Source organism: Protobothrops mucrosquamatus, unplaced genomic scaffold, assembly GCF_001527695.2.
Source record: "Protobothrops mucrosquamatus isolate PMUCROS unplaced genomic scaffold, P.Mucros_1.0 scaffold1652, whole genome shotgun sequence".
NCBI lineage: Eukaryota > Metazoa > Chordata > Lepidosauria > Squamata > Viperidae > Protobothrops > Protobothrops mucrosquamatus.
In genome coordinates, this window is record NW_015387809.1 from 165,162 (window position 1) to 181,102 (window position 15,941).

At 36.5% G+C, this 15,941-nt stretch overlaps 1 protein-coding gene across 1 annotated transcript in view; it reads left to right on the forward strand.

Moving 5' to 3' along the window:
- The window catches only part of PARVA (parvin alpha), a 78,800-nt gene extending 66,902 nt beyond the window's left edge, over nt 1-11,898 (forward strand). Inside the window, exons 10-13 of the mRNA XM_015822706.2 lie at nt 674-742; nt 4,880-4,981; nt 5,218-5,290; nt 10,291-11,898. Coding sequence (XP_015678192.1) covers nt 674-742; nt 4,880-4,981; nt 5,218-5,290; nt 10,291-10,367 — 321 coding nt within the window. The 3' untranslated portion in view covers nt 10,368-11,898. The remainder of the gene's footprint in view (nt 1-673; nt 743-4,879; nt 4,982-5,217; nt 5,291-10,290) is intronic.
- Nucleotides 11,899-15,941: the final 4,043 nt, after the last annotated feature.

Below are 15,941 nucleotides of genomic sequence, written 5' to 3' on the forward strand. Positions count from 1 at the left end.
TCCCCTTGGAAACCGCCTGCCTCTTGCCTCCCATCATATCTCCCTCTATATAAGTACTTCAATTCTCTCTTTGTTTTCTGGCTTCTTATTGGTCCTTCTGAATCTGCACTGGAGGAACTGTATAGAAAATAGCCATATGAAAGAGCCCCTTATTGAAATCTGAGATGTTTTACTAGTTTCCCCCTCTACTTAAAATAAATATTTCATAATATAAATGCAAATGCTTTTCTGTACATTATTTCTAGTGAGAAGTGGTATAGAAAAGGAGTGAAATGCCGAAATTGCCATTTCACACATTTGTATTATATGATCTCCAGTTGATCTAGATAAGCACAGCTTCCTTGAAGAGAAAACAGTGGCATTCCATTTTACAACAGCTTATTTGTGGCTCAAATGTTATTTTCTTTTCTCAGTTATCCTGTTGCAACAATACCTTTATATATATATATATAAATAAAGTGATAAATATTTCTCAGAATATGTAGTCATTCTTTATTTTGGCGTTTTTTTGGGGGGGGATAGAGTTTCATAGCATTTTCCTCTTTCTCAAAACCCAGCAAATAAGCAGATTTACTAAAAGCTAAATTATTTTAAAGCTCAGATTAGCATTTGCATGTTTTACTGAACTCTGTTTTTAAAAACTTCAAAGCTTATATATGTTCTTAATTTCTAGACTCTCATTACTTTTGTGAATAAGCACCTCAATAAGCTGAATCTGGAAGTTACAGAACTAGAAACTCAGGTAGGATTATACAGATGTATTTAGAAGAGTAGAATTGTTTCTTAACATTATTCCAATGTGTACCATTTAATCAATGAAGGCAAAAATGTATTGGAGCATTATCTTTTATTTTTCTTGTCCATACCTCACTCTTTTACAATTATATCATGGGGGAAGGATACAATCAAATTGGGCTCTTGTTGGTTAAAAACAAAGAAATGACATGATACATAATAGAATGACTAAAACATTTGTGTGATAAGAATAGATTAAATGAAAGCTAAGTCATCCATATAAAAAAGTCAAGAAACCTGTGATATGTTTGCTGGCTAGATCAGGGGTCCCCAACTTTCGGGCCGTGGCCCATTACCAGGCTGTGGCCTATTTGGAACTGGGGTGTGCGAGTGGTGTGCTGGTGCATGTATGCATGCGCAGCTCAATTTGTGCAAGTTGAGTTCTGTGTGCATGCGCTTGTGCATTGACCTGCTTGCACAAGTCGAGCTGCACAGATGCGTTGCTACCCGCTGGCGCGGTCTGGTTCCTCTCTCTCCCCCCCCCAGCCAGGCCACTAAGCCACAGAGGTTAGGGACCGGTGGGCTAGATGACAGAATCCATCTGACTAAGTATGGAACAGCTAAGCTAGAACCCTTTGGTTTTATATAGCAATAATGGACTGGGCTGTTTGATCCTCCATGTTCTATGCACATTCCAGGAGAAAATATGTCATGATGTGTGTTTGTATTCATATTCCATAATATAGAATACCTTCTTTTTCTTCACTCTATCAAAAGGAAATTTCATAGGATCATATTTTGTTTGTATTTGCTAGAAAATCCATTGAATGTGCACTTGATTTCTCCATAAAACAAAAAAAGAAAATAATTTTTAAAAAGTTTCCATGGAAAAGAAAATGCCAATTTTTAACCAAAGCAAATTTTTCATGAATCCATGATGCCTAAATAGAGAGTATTATAGAGCTAATGTGCACTCTAAGTTTTTTTTTTATGCCGTGCCCCTCTTCTTGAATACTCCAATGAAAAGCCCAGCAGCCATATTCTGCTTTGCACAGTGTTTCATTCTCTTCTTTGACACCCCCCCCCGCCACGTTTTTTCCATGAAACCATCTGCATGAAGGCTGGTGATAGGAAGGAAGTCTTGGCAGGAATTGCATTCCTTTTTCTGTGGAATATAAAGAAGTTTGTATACATGTAGGAGGAGGAAAAAAGTAAGATACTGAGGAGGATTGCAATATTGTAGTATTCAATGGAAAAAGAATAATGGGGTGGGTTGTTTTTTTTGTTTTAGTGGCTTATAAGTCACATTGTTTACCCAGTTGTCATTTTCTGACTCAAAATCTACTGGAAATCCCCCAAAATATGCTATTGAAACTGGCATTCACTGAATGCAGAGATGGATTGCGTTGCCAGAGGCTAAGGGTCAATAACATCTGAAAGGCAGTATTTCAAATAATGGGGATTTAAAATGAAAAGATTTGTGGCAAAGGAATGAAATAATTAGGGTCTGACTAAAGGAGGTTAAACTACTCATGGTAAGCATTAGGAATAGTTAGATAATGCTAAGATGAAAATGACTGTGCTAATATAACACATAGTTTGAGCATTACCCTGAACTCCAGTTTATTATGTGATCCAAACCAATTCATTGTATTCTATTTCTGCTCCTTTTTAAATTAAAGGAAAGAGCCTCCTATCTGATCTTTCATGAAATATAGAAAAAATAATACATGTATTTTTTTAAAAAAATCCCTTGACTTTTGAATAGCAGTGAATTCGGTTTATAGTGAAAAATGGAGCTTCACAGTAATGTTATTTTTTACATTTCAGGAAGTTTTAAATAGTTATAAATTATATTATGTTCACAGAATCCATGTGGATAGCCCAAAAGCCTTATTACAATCCTAATTTTTGTAGCAATGAACTCGAAGTGAAGATTTGTCTTTTAACATTTGAATAGACTTTGGACAAGATGGCCATTTTAGACTTTAAAAATAACATGCAGAATAATATTTATTTTTCTTATTTTGTTAAATTTGTGTGCCACCCATCTCGTCTAGAGGCGGGAAGATGGTATTTTCATCCAAACTGACAGCAAAATTCTCTTACAGGAAGAGAATGGGAAGTTTTAAGAATCTTCTACTCTATGTGAACACAGCATAAATTCATGAGTTGATTGAAATGAGAAGCAATGCTGTAATTCAAACATTATTTGTATTTGTTCAAATACAAGTACATACTGTGTTGTAGTTTACATCCATTTTAAAATAATTTCTGGGATGGTAATAATCCACATGGAGCTCCATTTCCATCTGTCCTGTTTGCCATCGTTCGCTCCCTAGAGACTAAAATGGAAGATCTGTAACTTGAGCTGGCCACGAACAAGGAGTGTATATCGGAGGTGGTGACCCTTTGAGAGCTGTATGCAACGAAATTTCATTTTGATGTATGCCGATTGGTGTACTTTCAAAGTGACAATAAAGTTGTTGTTGTTGTTATTGTTGTTATTATCATCATCATCATTATTATTATTTGCTGTCAAGCTCTTAGAATATCTATTTTATTTTTATTTATTTATTTAAATTTTATTCTTATATGCCCAATGCTTTCTTATAATTCATATTCAATTTGATCTACATTTGCCCATAATCTTTAGTGAAAGTCTCATGAAAACATTTTTCTCACATTGTATGTGCCATAGTTCCAGCATTGGAAAAAATAGCAAATCTTTCCCCTTATTCCCTAACATGGAAATACCTTAATAAGGAGGACAACTGATGAGATAATGTTACCTTTAAATTTCAACATTTTCACTTGTGCAAACTAAAACTATGAAAAATGAATTGGATTATCAATGAGATTTTTTTATCATTTTGGTAAAATGTTGTTTTTTTTTGCAATCAGGATGGGGAACATTTTTTTATTTTGAAGTTGATACTTCATATATATTCTCCTTTAAAAGCTGAAAGAAATGTTTTCCAGGGATGAAGAGATATAAGTGGGTTAGATATGAACATGTTTATTATATTTTGAGAGCTTTAAGGATGGAGATTGATTGCATCATGAAGGCTTAATGCCTTTATTTTCATCTTTAATTTTGGTGGGAGAAAAGAAATAGATTACACTGCCAAATGGGGATCATGAAATTACTAGCCCTGGATTAGATTGTGCAGCAAAACAGGTAGAAATAGCCATTAAGGATAAATGCTTATTTAGACTTCAAGAGAGTTGGTATAGTTGTGAAGACACCAGGCTAGAAACCAGGAAAGTGTAAGTTTATTATTTATTTATTTGTGTATTTTTTTAATCAAATTTATATCTCATCCCATCTCCACAAAGGCAACTCTGGGTGGCAAACAACAATCAGATAATAATCAGAGTTCTGGTTCCACGAAAGCCGGCTGCATGACTTTGGGCCAGTCACAGTTTTTCAGCCCAGGGTTTCTGCTGTCAGAAAAATATGAGGGGGAAGGAATATTAGATATGTTTGCCACCTTGAGTTATTTATAAAAATGATAAAGGTGAGATAAAAACAGCGTAAAGCTTGCTAGCAAAACCGCAGTGACTTGTCTTGTGTACTAAAATGCTTTCAGGTAGAATTGCTCTTTGCCAGCAAATGGTAGCACTTGGTAATGGATCTAGGCTGATCTAGAAAGCAGAAGTGTTCCTGCTTACTATTTTTAAAAGAGGTCTCCTGGGAGATCCAGGGCTAGTGATTAAATTGGCAAATTAAAACAAAAACGAAAAAAGATGATGACAAAACCATTTTTCATATCAAGCCAAGAGAATTGTATGGATGTGTCTGCAGAAGTCATTTGAAATCAAATTCAGCTCAAAGGAAGCAATTTTTTAAATCTTTTCCTAGAGATGCCACATATATTAATACTTTTTATGTAACATGTGGACAATAGAAATTTGATTCGCTTGAAGTCATGTAGATCAGATATTTATAGAATATCATTGATCTTCCCTTGGTCAGGTATCTCAGTTGTTCTGAACCATTTATAAGCACCTGAGTCCTACCATTCTTAATGAAAGGAACTATTTATGCTTACAAAACTTTAAAATCAAGCAATTACTTTTTTATCATGTCAAAGAGTGATCTTTATAAGATTAGATCTAAAAAAAGTGTTATTTTTAAAAGTTTGCAGATGGTGTATATCTGGTGCTCCTGATGGGTCTTCTTGAAGGTTATTTTGTGCCTCTTCACAGCTTCTTCCTAACTCCTGACAGTTTTGAACAAAAGGTAAACTTTTATGCATTTAAAGAATAATTAATTTGACTATTTATGTTTATACTGGTCGTCATCCTAAAAGAATTCATAGCCCTGCACAAAAAAAAACCTCAATAACACTTGATTTAAATAAAGATTAAATAAATGTCACTCTTCTGTTTTTAATGTATTATTCTGCTTCATTGTGTTATGTACTATTGGTAAACAAGTCTAGAATTGTAATTGCTTTCTCTTAATTAACCCATCAGGTACTCAATGTCTCATTTGCATTTGAGTTAATGCAAGATGGAGGGCTGGAAAAACCAAAACCAAGGCCAGAAGGTATTTGTTGAATGTCTTGAGGATACATTTCATTGGTAAAGCTACCTAAAAATGTAGGGAATGTTTCATAGGAAATAAATGCCTGTTTTCAATTTCCTAATTATGAGGATTAATTTATTTTCCACTGCTATTTGTTATGGTCTTAGAAACTCAAACATATGAAATTCTAACATCTTCAGTAGATATACATCTTAAAGTTTCTTTTTTTAGTCCAGAGGAAATTTAATAATTTATTTTGAATAGCTTTGATGATTTACAGAAGCAGTATTAATGATCTTCTTTCTGTATATAGAGATTTTATAAGATTGGAAAAGGACATTTACTTATCGTAATGCTACCATAATCATAAGATTTCCCATCAAAGTAACAGATACAGGTAGTCCTCAACTTACAATTGATTGCTTAGCAACCATTCAAAGTTCCAACGGACCTATCTGGGGTCTAATCCATATTCCATGTTCTGATGATCCCATGACGACCTTCAGGTGCTTGGCAACCAGGCCCCATTTATGGCCATCTGCAGCATGCTGCAATTAGGTGACCATGTTTTATGACTGTTTTGCCAAAAGAAGCAGTTATTTCTGTTTTTTAGTAAAATTGGCACCAAAGGGTTGATTCACTTAACAGCTGTGGCATTTGCCTAACAACAGCAGCAATCACTTAATGACTTCACAACAAAGGTCATAAAATTGGGTTGGTCACATGACCAACTTGAGAACGACTTGTACACTCAGAATATAGGTGGTTGAAATAATTGTTTTCCTAAATCTAGCAAGAGCTCGATTTATGAATTTGATGCCAAACAGAGAGATGGCAAGGATAACTCCTGAATCAGGGGTATTTTTTGGGGGGGGAGGGCTGTTCTCATCCTTGTGCATCTCTCTAATATGAAATCACAATCAGAGTTGTAGGGTTCTATGAAGTTCAACATCAGCTCAGATTAGGATTTAGTGACTTTGTGATAGCCATGGAAATGTTACAATTTGTCAGCAAGTCCGGACATAGAGTAGGGCACACCCTAAATAAACTATTTCCCATCTAAACATGGCTGTTGGTAGAAGAGGGACAAGAAGGGACAAGTGACAAAATGTGCATCACTTACATTAATCTATTCGCTCTAGTTTTTTGTCTTAGGTATAACTTTCAATAATTAATTCCATTTTCTCTGGCAAATACAATTACCTGTCATCTAGGGTTTGATATTTTAATATAGTACTCTTCACCTTAAATGTGGAACAACCTGCCTCCAAAAGCTGTGAATGCTCCTACACTGGAAGTTTTTAAGAAGAGACTGGACGGCCATTTGTCCGAAATGGTTATAGGGTTTCCTGTCTGAGTAGGGGGTTGGACTAGAAGACTTCCAAGGATTGGATTAATTAAAATGCCCTAAATCAACAAGTAATAGAAGAGCTGTCAGTTAACATTAGCAGGAGCTACTTTGTATTATCTATCTACATATGGAGTCAAATTTTACCTTGTGGCATCAGTCCAACTGAGTGAAGTTAAAGTGGGAATTATAGAGTTAGGCTGAAAATAGAGAAATATTATGATTCCCTATCCCTTATGGCCCATTAATGTTATTACAGCATTTCAGTTTTTCAGGTATTGACTGCTTAGAGAAATGGTTGATTTTTTTTCTCTTGTATAAATCAAACCATGCAGACATTTCAGCATTCATGTACAATTATTGACATGCTTAATAGGAAACTTCCTGCTCAATATGAATAGAAAAACACATCTGTTTTATATGTTGTTACATCTGGGCATAATGTCCATGCTTAGATTTTCTAGCACGTACCCGGTATGGAAAAGCATTTTAATAATCACAATGTGAACATCAAATAGCTTTTAAATTCCTCCCTTGTTTTTCTAAATGAAAAATAGTTAGAAACAAGAACAGAATAAGAAATTGGGTGTCAGATCTTTTATCTATAAATAGAATGGGCAGCTTTGTTACCAATGAAATAAAATGTTTCTCTCCAAGCTTTCAGGTAGCTGTACCTCATCTTAAAGAGAAAAATTCTGTAACGTTCAGCATAAGAGTATTTGCCTGGGTTCTTTTTTTTCTGAGTGCTGTGTAAAAATCATTTATTTTTACTGTCACTCAATATCTAGCAATATCTTTCCTCAAAGCTGTAATATTGTCCTTTCTACCAAGAATGACTGACAAAAACATAACCCTTAGCCTTTTTGGACTGGTGGGACATTTAAGAGTATGTTGGCCATTCTTATAAAATGTTTGCAGCAGGAGGGTTGCCCTTCAAAGTTGAAATTGTTGGCATAACCAGTTACAAAGCGAATGTGTGCGTGTGTCCAAACTATTAAATGCCTACTCTGTGCTCCTATTTTGCCTTACAAATGGGTTCCCCACTTCCTGGGAAACTGCTGCTTCACTGTAGTCCATTACACCAAGTCCCCCTTCATGGGCACCAATTCTCACAGATAGGCATTGCGCTGTTCTTCAGACATTCATTCCTCATTTTTATGAAGAAAAGAAGTATTCAGAGGGAGGGGAGGAGGAATGCTGAAGGGTTGCATTTTTGCTTTGGAGAATTTCATCCTACTATTTCTCCTTAAGAAAATGATGATTAAAAGAAAAAGATACATCTGATAATGCAGAAAGCCTGACAGGCATAAAAATGATGGGGGGGAGGGCACACTGAAGTCTCCAGAAGCTGCATTTGGGGTCTCATTGTTAAGATTTTGAAATAACCAATATTTAAATAACCTGGAGCTATAAAGGTCATTTTACAAACTACTTTAAACATGCCTTCCACGTATTTACAAGTGACAGAATAAATCAAATGTTGTATTAATCTGTGTTCATTCTAAACACATAAGTGGTCTCAAAAGCAATCACAGGCAGCAGATCCAATCTCATGTTCAGTTCTTCTTAATATCTTAATATAGAATATATTTGCCAAAGACAACACACAATAAATTAGAATCTTTCCCTGGTACCTGCCGTATGCACAGTGTGAATATGTTGTAGTGTGCATGGAGCCTAAAGAGAGAAAAGGTATAATTGTGTCTTCAGAATAACATTTGTTTTTCATGCTTGCCCAACAAGTGTTTGGTGAAATTGGATTGTGAGTTCCAGAATCCTCAACTAGCCCTGGTCCATTTCTGGGAATTTTGGAAGTGGTCATCCCACTCATCATGAGGGTATAAGGCTGGAGTAAACTGGGCCAGACCAAAACCAAAAATAAAGTAAATCCAGGTGCTATCCTTGAGGAGCCCTGGTGGTGCAGTGGTTAAAGTGCAGCATTACAAGCAAACTCTGCCAACAGCCTGGAGTTTGATCCTGTCGGGGCTCGAGGCTAACTCAGCCTGCCATCCTTCTGAGGTCGCTAAAATGAGGACCCAGATTGTGGGGGGCAATATGCAAATAATGCTTCTGCATTGTAAACCACCAAGGGAGCGCTGTAAAGCATGGGCAGTATATAAGCCTAAATACTATTATTATCCCACTCAAAATATCCAATTTTAAGTTTCCCTTGTTTGGTTTCTGATACATATTCAATCTTGAGTACTATAATTAGAATTATTACTGAATTTTTGTTTAAATGTTTAAAATACCTCTTGTTTTTGAGCAGCAAATCCAACTGAATTTAGTCTATCTCAGAAACCTAAACTTGGGCAGACCTAGTTAGTCCTTGCTTGGGAGATCAATAACTAATCCCAGAGCTGTGGGTGAGACTGGCACTTTTGAAACATCATCCTGGAAGAATGTAAACTATCTCTGTAGTTAGTTGCCAAAAGACTTACACTGAAGGAAGCTCTGAGATTTGCAGAGTCAGTGCTGCAAATTTGGATTCCCACGTTCACTATTGACATTCAGAATCAAATGGATATTCACTGAGATATGATAAGGCTTTTGAGACAAGTTGCATAGTGACAGGACTGACTCACATTCAGCATACATCTCAGCCTCAGTGGGCAAACCAAGGATGGCAGATTGGAATTAGGCCCCACCCACAGTTCTCCAGACCCACTGCCAGGAACAACTAGCTCCATACGTACTTCAGTCTGAGGACTTTTCAAAGCAGCCTTTGGTGGCAACCTGCTCTCCAGTTCACAGCTCTGAGGAATTCTTAATAAGAAGTAACGAATCTGGTGGTCATTCCAGAGAGCCATGTCGGGCCAAAACCTCACATTGGAAGCTCAAAGAGTGAAATATCAAGCCTGGCAGATACTCCAGAGCAGGGATCTTCAACTTGGCAACTTTAAGACTTGTGGACTTCGATTCCCAGAATTCCTCAGCCAGCCCTGGCTGGCTGAGGAATTCTGGGAGTTGAAGTCCACAAGTCTTAAAGTTGCCAAGTTTGAAGACCCCTGCTCTAGAGGGCCCTGACAATGCCTTTTTTGCTATAGCAGCAAGAAAATGAATGACATGGCAAGTTTAAACAACTTGTTTTGGTCAGTGGATGGTGGCAGACCAGCAAGTACAGTTTCCTCATCTTAGTCAAAAAGTCCTCACAGGCCATGCAGAAGCTTGAGAAATGTTTTGGCTTCTAGGTTTTTCAGCTTCAGCTCTACTAACAAAATCAGAGCTACAGAACAACTTGACCAACTGAGTCTAATAACGTCTTTCTGAACCACTTGTTTTAGCCTGCCAAGTGCCTGATCATCCCATATGTTTGCGATCCCACGTGAGCTGAAAACCAGAAGGTCTATTGCCTACTTAGTGAGCCATGATTAGATAGTGGGTGGGTTGTGTTTGGTTTCATGGGTCCAAAGCTGCATGGATCTATTCCAAAGGAATACACTTGTCACTTGTGGCCAGCTTTTATTATAACCCTGTAGGTTGGCTGCTAAAACTGTATTAAAATCAAACAGCTTTCAGTAGTCTTACTACATAGAAATACCACAGTCTTGGCCTATAAATGCGAATGTGTGATTATGTTTTTTCCCAGCGTGGGCTTTTTAATTTGTTCATTGTGATTTCAGGTTATTCAAAAAGCTCACCTTTCCTTCCCTCCCCCACTTCTTCTTTATAGACATTGTCAACTGTGACTTGAAGTCAACGCTGAGAGTGCTCTACAATCTGTTCACCAAATACAGAAACTTGGAATGAAGAAAAAGCACATCAGGAAGCCACGGGTGGCAAAATTGGAACCAAACAAAAAAGCTCGCCTTTCTTTGCCGTCATTCTCAATTTACACTACACTTTCTTCAAAAGAAAGGGCACTGCTTCTTGGAATGTTCTCTGTTATTAAATTTCAATATTTTTATTAGGACAATTTGAATTCAGAAATATTAGAAAGTGAAATCTGCTGGAAGGTAATAGGTTTGATTGGGAAAAAAGCAGGTTGCTAGGTGAATTAACTCTTGGTTTTAACTGCCTTTTAGTTTCTTAGAGAATAAGCACCAGGCACAAATCCTGATCCACAACCAAGCTAAGCTAAATTACTGCCAAACAAGAAATAAGAATCTGCTCCAATGAGCTATTTGGAGGAAACCTCATGCATACTGTTTTTATATATCTGTGGAGGATCTGTTTCCTTGTGCAAGACACTGTTTCATTTGCCCAAACTTCTCTAATGCTTCTCCCTTTTGCCATGGGGTTCCTCCCTGCCACACTAAGGACATAATTGGAGACTCAGACTTTGACTGCATTGGGCTTTTTTCATCAGTACTGGAGCTGAAACATAGTTCTAGTCTATACTGTTTTTCCCTTATAGTCACAGAGGTCATGACTGATAGGAACAATATCCCCCTTATTTATAGCAGCACCCAAAAACTTTTAGCATTCATGCCACAAATTGCTCTTTAAGGTATAGATGGTCCATGGAATGATATAAGTTGAAATTTGCCAGTTTAATTAAGTTATGGATTCTACTGCATATTCTCTCCTCCCTCCCCTCCTTCTGCATGTTGAATGTTTATTTGGGGCAAATGATCATTTTATTTATGATTCAAAGGACATGAGGAAGGGAAGGAGGGAGCGGAAAGAAGAGGGAGAGAGAGACCATGTATATAATTTGATGATGCAAATAAAACAACTTGTGTCACTATATGGGGCCAATCTTTTGTTCCCATTATATACATTCCACATATTTTTTTCATTCCTATAAAGTCTGCATGAATATATGCAACTGTGCACTTAAAATAATATACATTATAGTGTCTTTGGTAGTAAAATAATCTTGTTTACTTGCAAAGACTGAGGTACGAAATATGCACATACTTTAAAAGTGTGGAAAATATACAGCAAGAAAGTCAATACGGTTCCATAAAAGTTTGGAAATATAGCGTGGGTTCGTTCTGTCAGGGTACTGAAAGAAAATAAAAATAAGCTTTGTTTACTTAATGATAATGAAAAGGAAAGAATATAATTGATAACAGTAAGATAGATTTAAAGAAATACAAAAGAAATAACAAAAACACAGAAAGAGAAGTGTTTATGTTTAACTTGTTTTCTGAATACCTCAGATGAATGAGAAATTCTAAACATTTACAGAAAACCAGACAATGCTGTACTGTTGGTTTTGAGCAACAGAATTAGCTTGCATACAGAAAAGTATAAATTTTTAGTATAATATATTTTTTATTCAACTTGATTTACACTTATTTTGTATTGAAATTTTAGAGCAGTTTAAAAATGTATTCTCTATGGAAAATGATAAACTTAAATGTAAAATAATAATCTCTACCTATTTTATAAAGTTAGATTCTGATTTTAAATAAATCTTTCATTTAGTGTCTTTAGGTATTGCACAGTAGCTTTGCTTTTGTAGTTGGAAGAAAACTGTTCACGTGATAATAAGGTCATCATGCCTTTTGCCTTCCAGAAGTTGAGACAGTGCTATAAGTATTTAATGGCCCAGATCCAATTTCATCCAAAACTTCACTGTAGTAAATTTGGCATGAAGTATTTTATAGGGCAGTGATGGCGAATCTTTTAGAGACCCAGTGCCCAAACTGCAACCCAAAACCCACTTATTTATCGTTGGGTGCCGAGTGGGCGTGGCCACGGTGGTCATGGCAGACTGGGTGGGCGGGGCCACGGTGGCAGGGGCCAGTCCCTCGCCATCTCCGCGTGCCATAGGTTCGCCACCACTGTTATAGGGTTTGTATATTGCTCAAATTACTATAAGAATTGTTTATGAGGGGTTATGTGCCCAAGTAAAACCTTTGTTCATATATTCAAATGTGATTTGTCACATGCCATTATTCCTTGTATGAGGATTGTGATATAGATGATATATAAAACATGTCTAAATTATTTTATGATATGTTCAATGGGACTAGTTCTCTGTGAATTCTTGATCCTTGAACTTTGCCCATTGTGGGCAGACAGGTTAAGTTTAAGGTTCAGAGATATTGAGTAGACCCTAGCTCAGAAAGTGACCGTTTTCTAAAATTCTTTTGGATATTGGATTCTGGATTTATGTTCAGTTTTATTCCATCTCCTTGAACAGCAACATATTTTGCCATGTGCAGAAGCTCCAGGGAAAAGCTGGATGCTGACTGCTTACATTGCAAAATCAAAGTTAACGTTGTGAAGGGGAAAGATTGGAATAGTTGGTGATTGCCAAGAAAAGCAACAATTCCTCATCAGGACATTACATATGCTAAGTAAGGGGGAAGGAGAAGTTACATCATGCCAACCATCTATGACCCTTTTTTCGAAAAAGAGAAAAAAGCACAACATTGACAAGCTTGAACTCTTGTGGCCAATCTAGCCAATTTACATAAAATGTAAACAAGCAATTTTTTAAAAAAAAAATTCAATTTTCTTATAATAGGATAACATATCCAATGTAAAGGTGAAACAATAAGCATCCCTTGTTATTACTGGGTACAACGTAACTGTTTAATTTTATAAATAAGGTTTGTGTTTTTTCCACTAAAAGAACAAATTCTTGAAAAATGTTTTAACTAGTCAACAAAAAGTAAAGCAAGCAAAACTGTACCCAAAAAAAAGTATCTTTCCATTTCTAATCAGGTTACGTAGAAACCAATAGTTGATGTGTGTATGTGTGGAAACAGTATTATATTGTAATTTGAGTTTCTAAGTGAAAGCAGAGTTGCAGCAGCTTAATCTACATATACCGTATGTTAGATTAAGAAAGTGAAGTGGAATTTAACCCACTCCATTCATGTACAGTTCTTTGTTTTTCCAGGTATATTTTTGAAGAGGTTTTGTCAATTGTATCTCTGAAAGGAGAATACATAGCACAAACACACTTTCTTATCAGGCAAGAGTTATGTTTTCCTCTTGATTCAGGATGACAGGATAGATTTATAGCTCTATGTTCTTGGCAAACAGGCCCCTGTGATATGGGAGGGAGGAAGCCTATACAGTATATCCATAATATCCATGCTTGAACATCCCAAACGCATTGTCTAACTTTAAAGTGCTTTCTGCAAATTGTGATTTTGTTAATTGTGTTTTCTTATGAATTTGTCAAACCACAAAATGAAGTTTTGAAGTGCATTTTGATCAAAATTACAAGCTAGGTATTTGATCAACAAATGACTCGTGAATACTGAGTTGCTTCCATTTTCAAATCTACAAGTGGTTGACAATTGACGGTGCTTTCTGTGATTTTGCAAAATGGCTGGATATATTTCTAGCAACCTATGTTTTAATTGAAGAGCTATTTCTATATTATAAAAATATATATTATGAACATGCAATTGTTTGATAACATTCATACCCAAGCATTACATAGCTTGCATAAATTGAATCTTTCTTATATTTCTCATGGAGATATATCATTGCTAAGAAGCTAATATGCAACAGAACCTATAGATTATATCTAATATTTATTGCATTTGAAAAAAATATAGGAAAATATACTATTATACTAGCAGCTTCATTTCTGTATCAAATATAGATTTCAAATTTATTAAAATTCATGTTTACATAAATGCATAAATTTGCCGTGTTTATCTGATAATTGAAGATATGTTTTATATGGAATCTGTCCCTCTGATAGTTGTTAAAGTTAAGGAAAGCTTTTGGGCCAACCCTGCCTAACCTATGATGTCAATTATTTTTCTTGCTGTTCAGAGAAATAAATATATTAAAAATAGTGTACTTATGTGAAGGAATAGCAGAGTTTCTGGATTTTGAAAACCACAGGCCTATCAGCTGATGGGAAGAAAGAGAAGATTAAATAAGAACCACTGCAGTATTGTAAATGGCCATGGACATTATTTTTTTTTGTTTGCAGCTTCTCTTTCCTACCTAGTGAACTCAGTGCCTATGGGACCATGTCTAGCTTATGTGGACTCATAGTTTATGAGGTACAGATTTTTGAACTGATGCCTCTGCACTGAAGGGGGATCCACGAATGCTGCAGTTTGCACATTCCTTTCACCTTGAAAATGTGATTGCTCTTTGGTGCTCTCTGAGCTTGCTTGTTTTCTTGCAGACATTTCATTACCCAAACTAGGTAACATAATCAGTGCTAGTAAGGAGTGCAGCTTGCTGTCAACTTTATATTCTGGTGGCTTGCCTGTCAGTGTTGGTGGGGGTGGTGAAAGGCAAGCCACCGGACAAGCTGATAGTAAATAGCACTCCTTACTAGCACTGATGATGTTACCTAGTTTGGATAATGAAACGTCTGCAAGAAAACAAGAAAGCTCAGAGAGCACCAAGGACCCCTCATGTCAACCGTGTGCTACAAATATTCTCCTTTATTAATGTGATTGCTATTGTTCCACAGTTAATAATGGCCATGCATTTATTTACACACAGTATTGGGAAGATCAGAATTTAAATCCTAAAAATCTAGAGTTAAATTCGACGTGGTGTGAACAGGTCTCATCTCTCACTTTTGCTTTTGTGATGAACCCTTGAAATCTGCTGCAGTGGTTTCAGAAATTCTTTGCTGCAGATTCTCAGGTTGTTTGGGGGGTGAGATGAATGTTTTCAGCCAATGATAATGGAAGAGTCAAAGATCAGAGAAACACTCTGAAAGCGCCCTTGACACCCCAGGCTGAGAAATGAATGTCAAAAAGTCTGTTATTACATAAGGGCAGAGGAAACTCAAGAACTGACATAAATTTAGCTAGATTCCTAGATTCTGCAGTAGTTGATCTTCACTACAAGGGCTTCTTTGGCATCTGCAGTAAAGTCAGCTTATCTATTTGTGTCTTGTGCTTGAATCTGCTGCTATTTTCATTTATCTAAAGTTCATTATCTGAAAAATATAAATTTTGTAAGCAGGTTCAGTCAGGCCCAGTACTGAGGCAACATTGATTGATCTTGTTGATGATCTCTAGTAGGTTTGAAATAGGATGGTACATCCATCCTGGCCCTCTTTAATCTCAGTAGCCTTCAATGCTATCTCCAGCTCAGGGGATTGGCAGTGAGAAATACTGTATTACAGTGGTTCTCCTTTCACCAGGGCTGGTTCCAGTCAATAGCGAGAGGTGTAGAAGTTGAACCTGAGACTTCTGCTCTGTGGCAAGCCTCAGGGTTCTTCTCTCCTCTCACTCCTGTTTAACATATACCTGAAGCCACTGGATGAGGTCATGCCAGTTTGAGGTTCATATCATCAGTATGCTAATGATACCTAATTATATCTTTCAATCTCAGGCCAACCAAATGATTTTGCTATGATTCTTTCCCAGTAGCCTCTACCCAGTGTCTGAAGGCTGTAGGGATCTGGATGGGAGAAATAGGCTTTGGCTC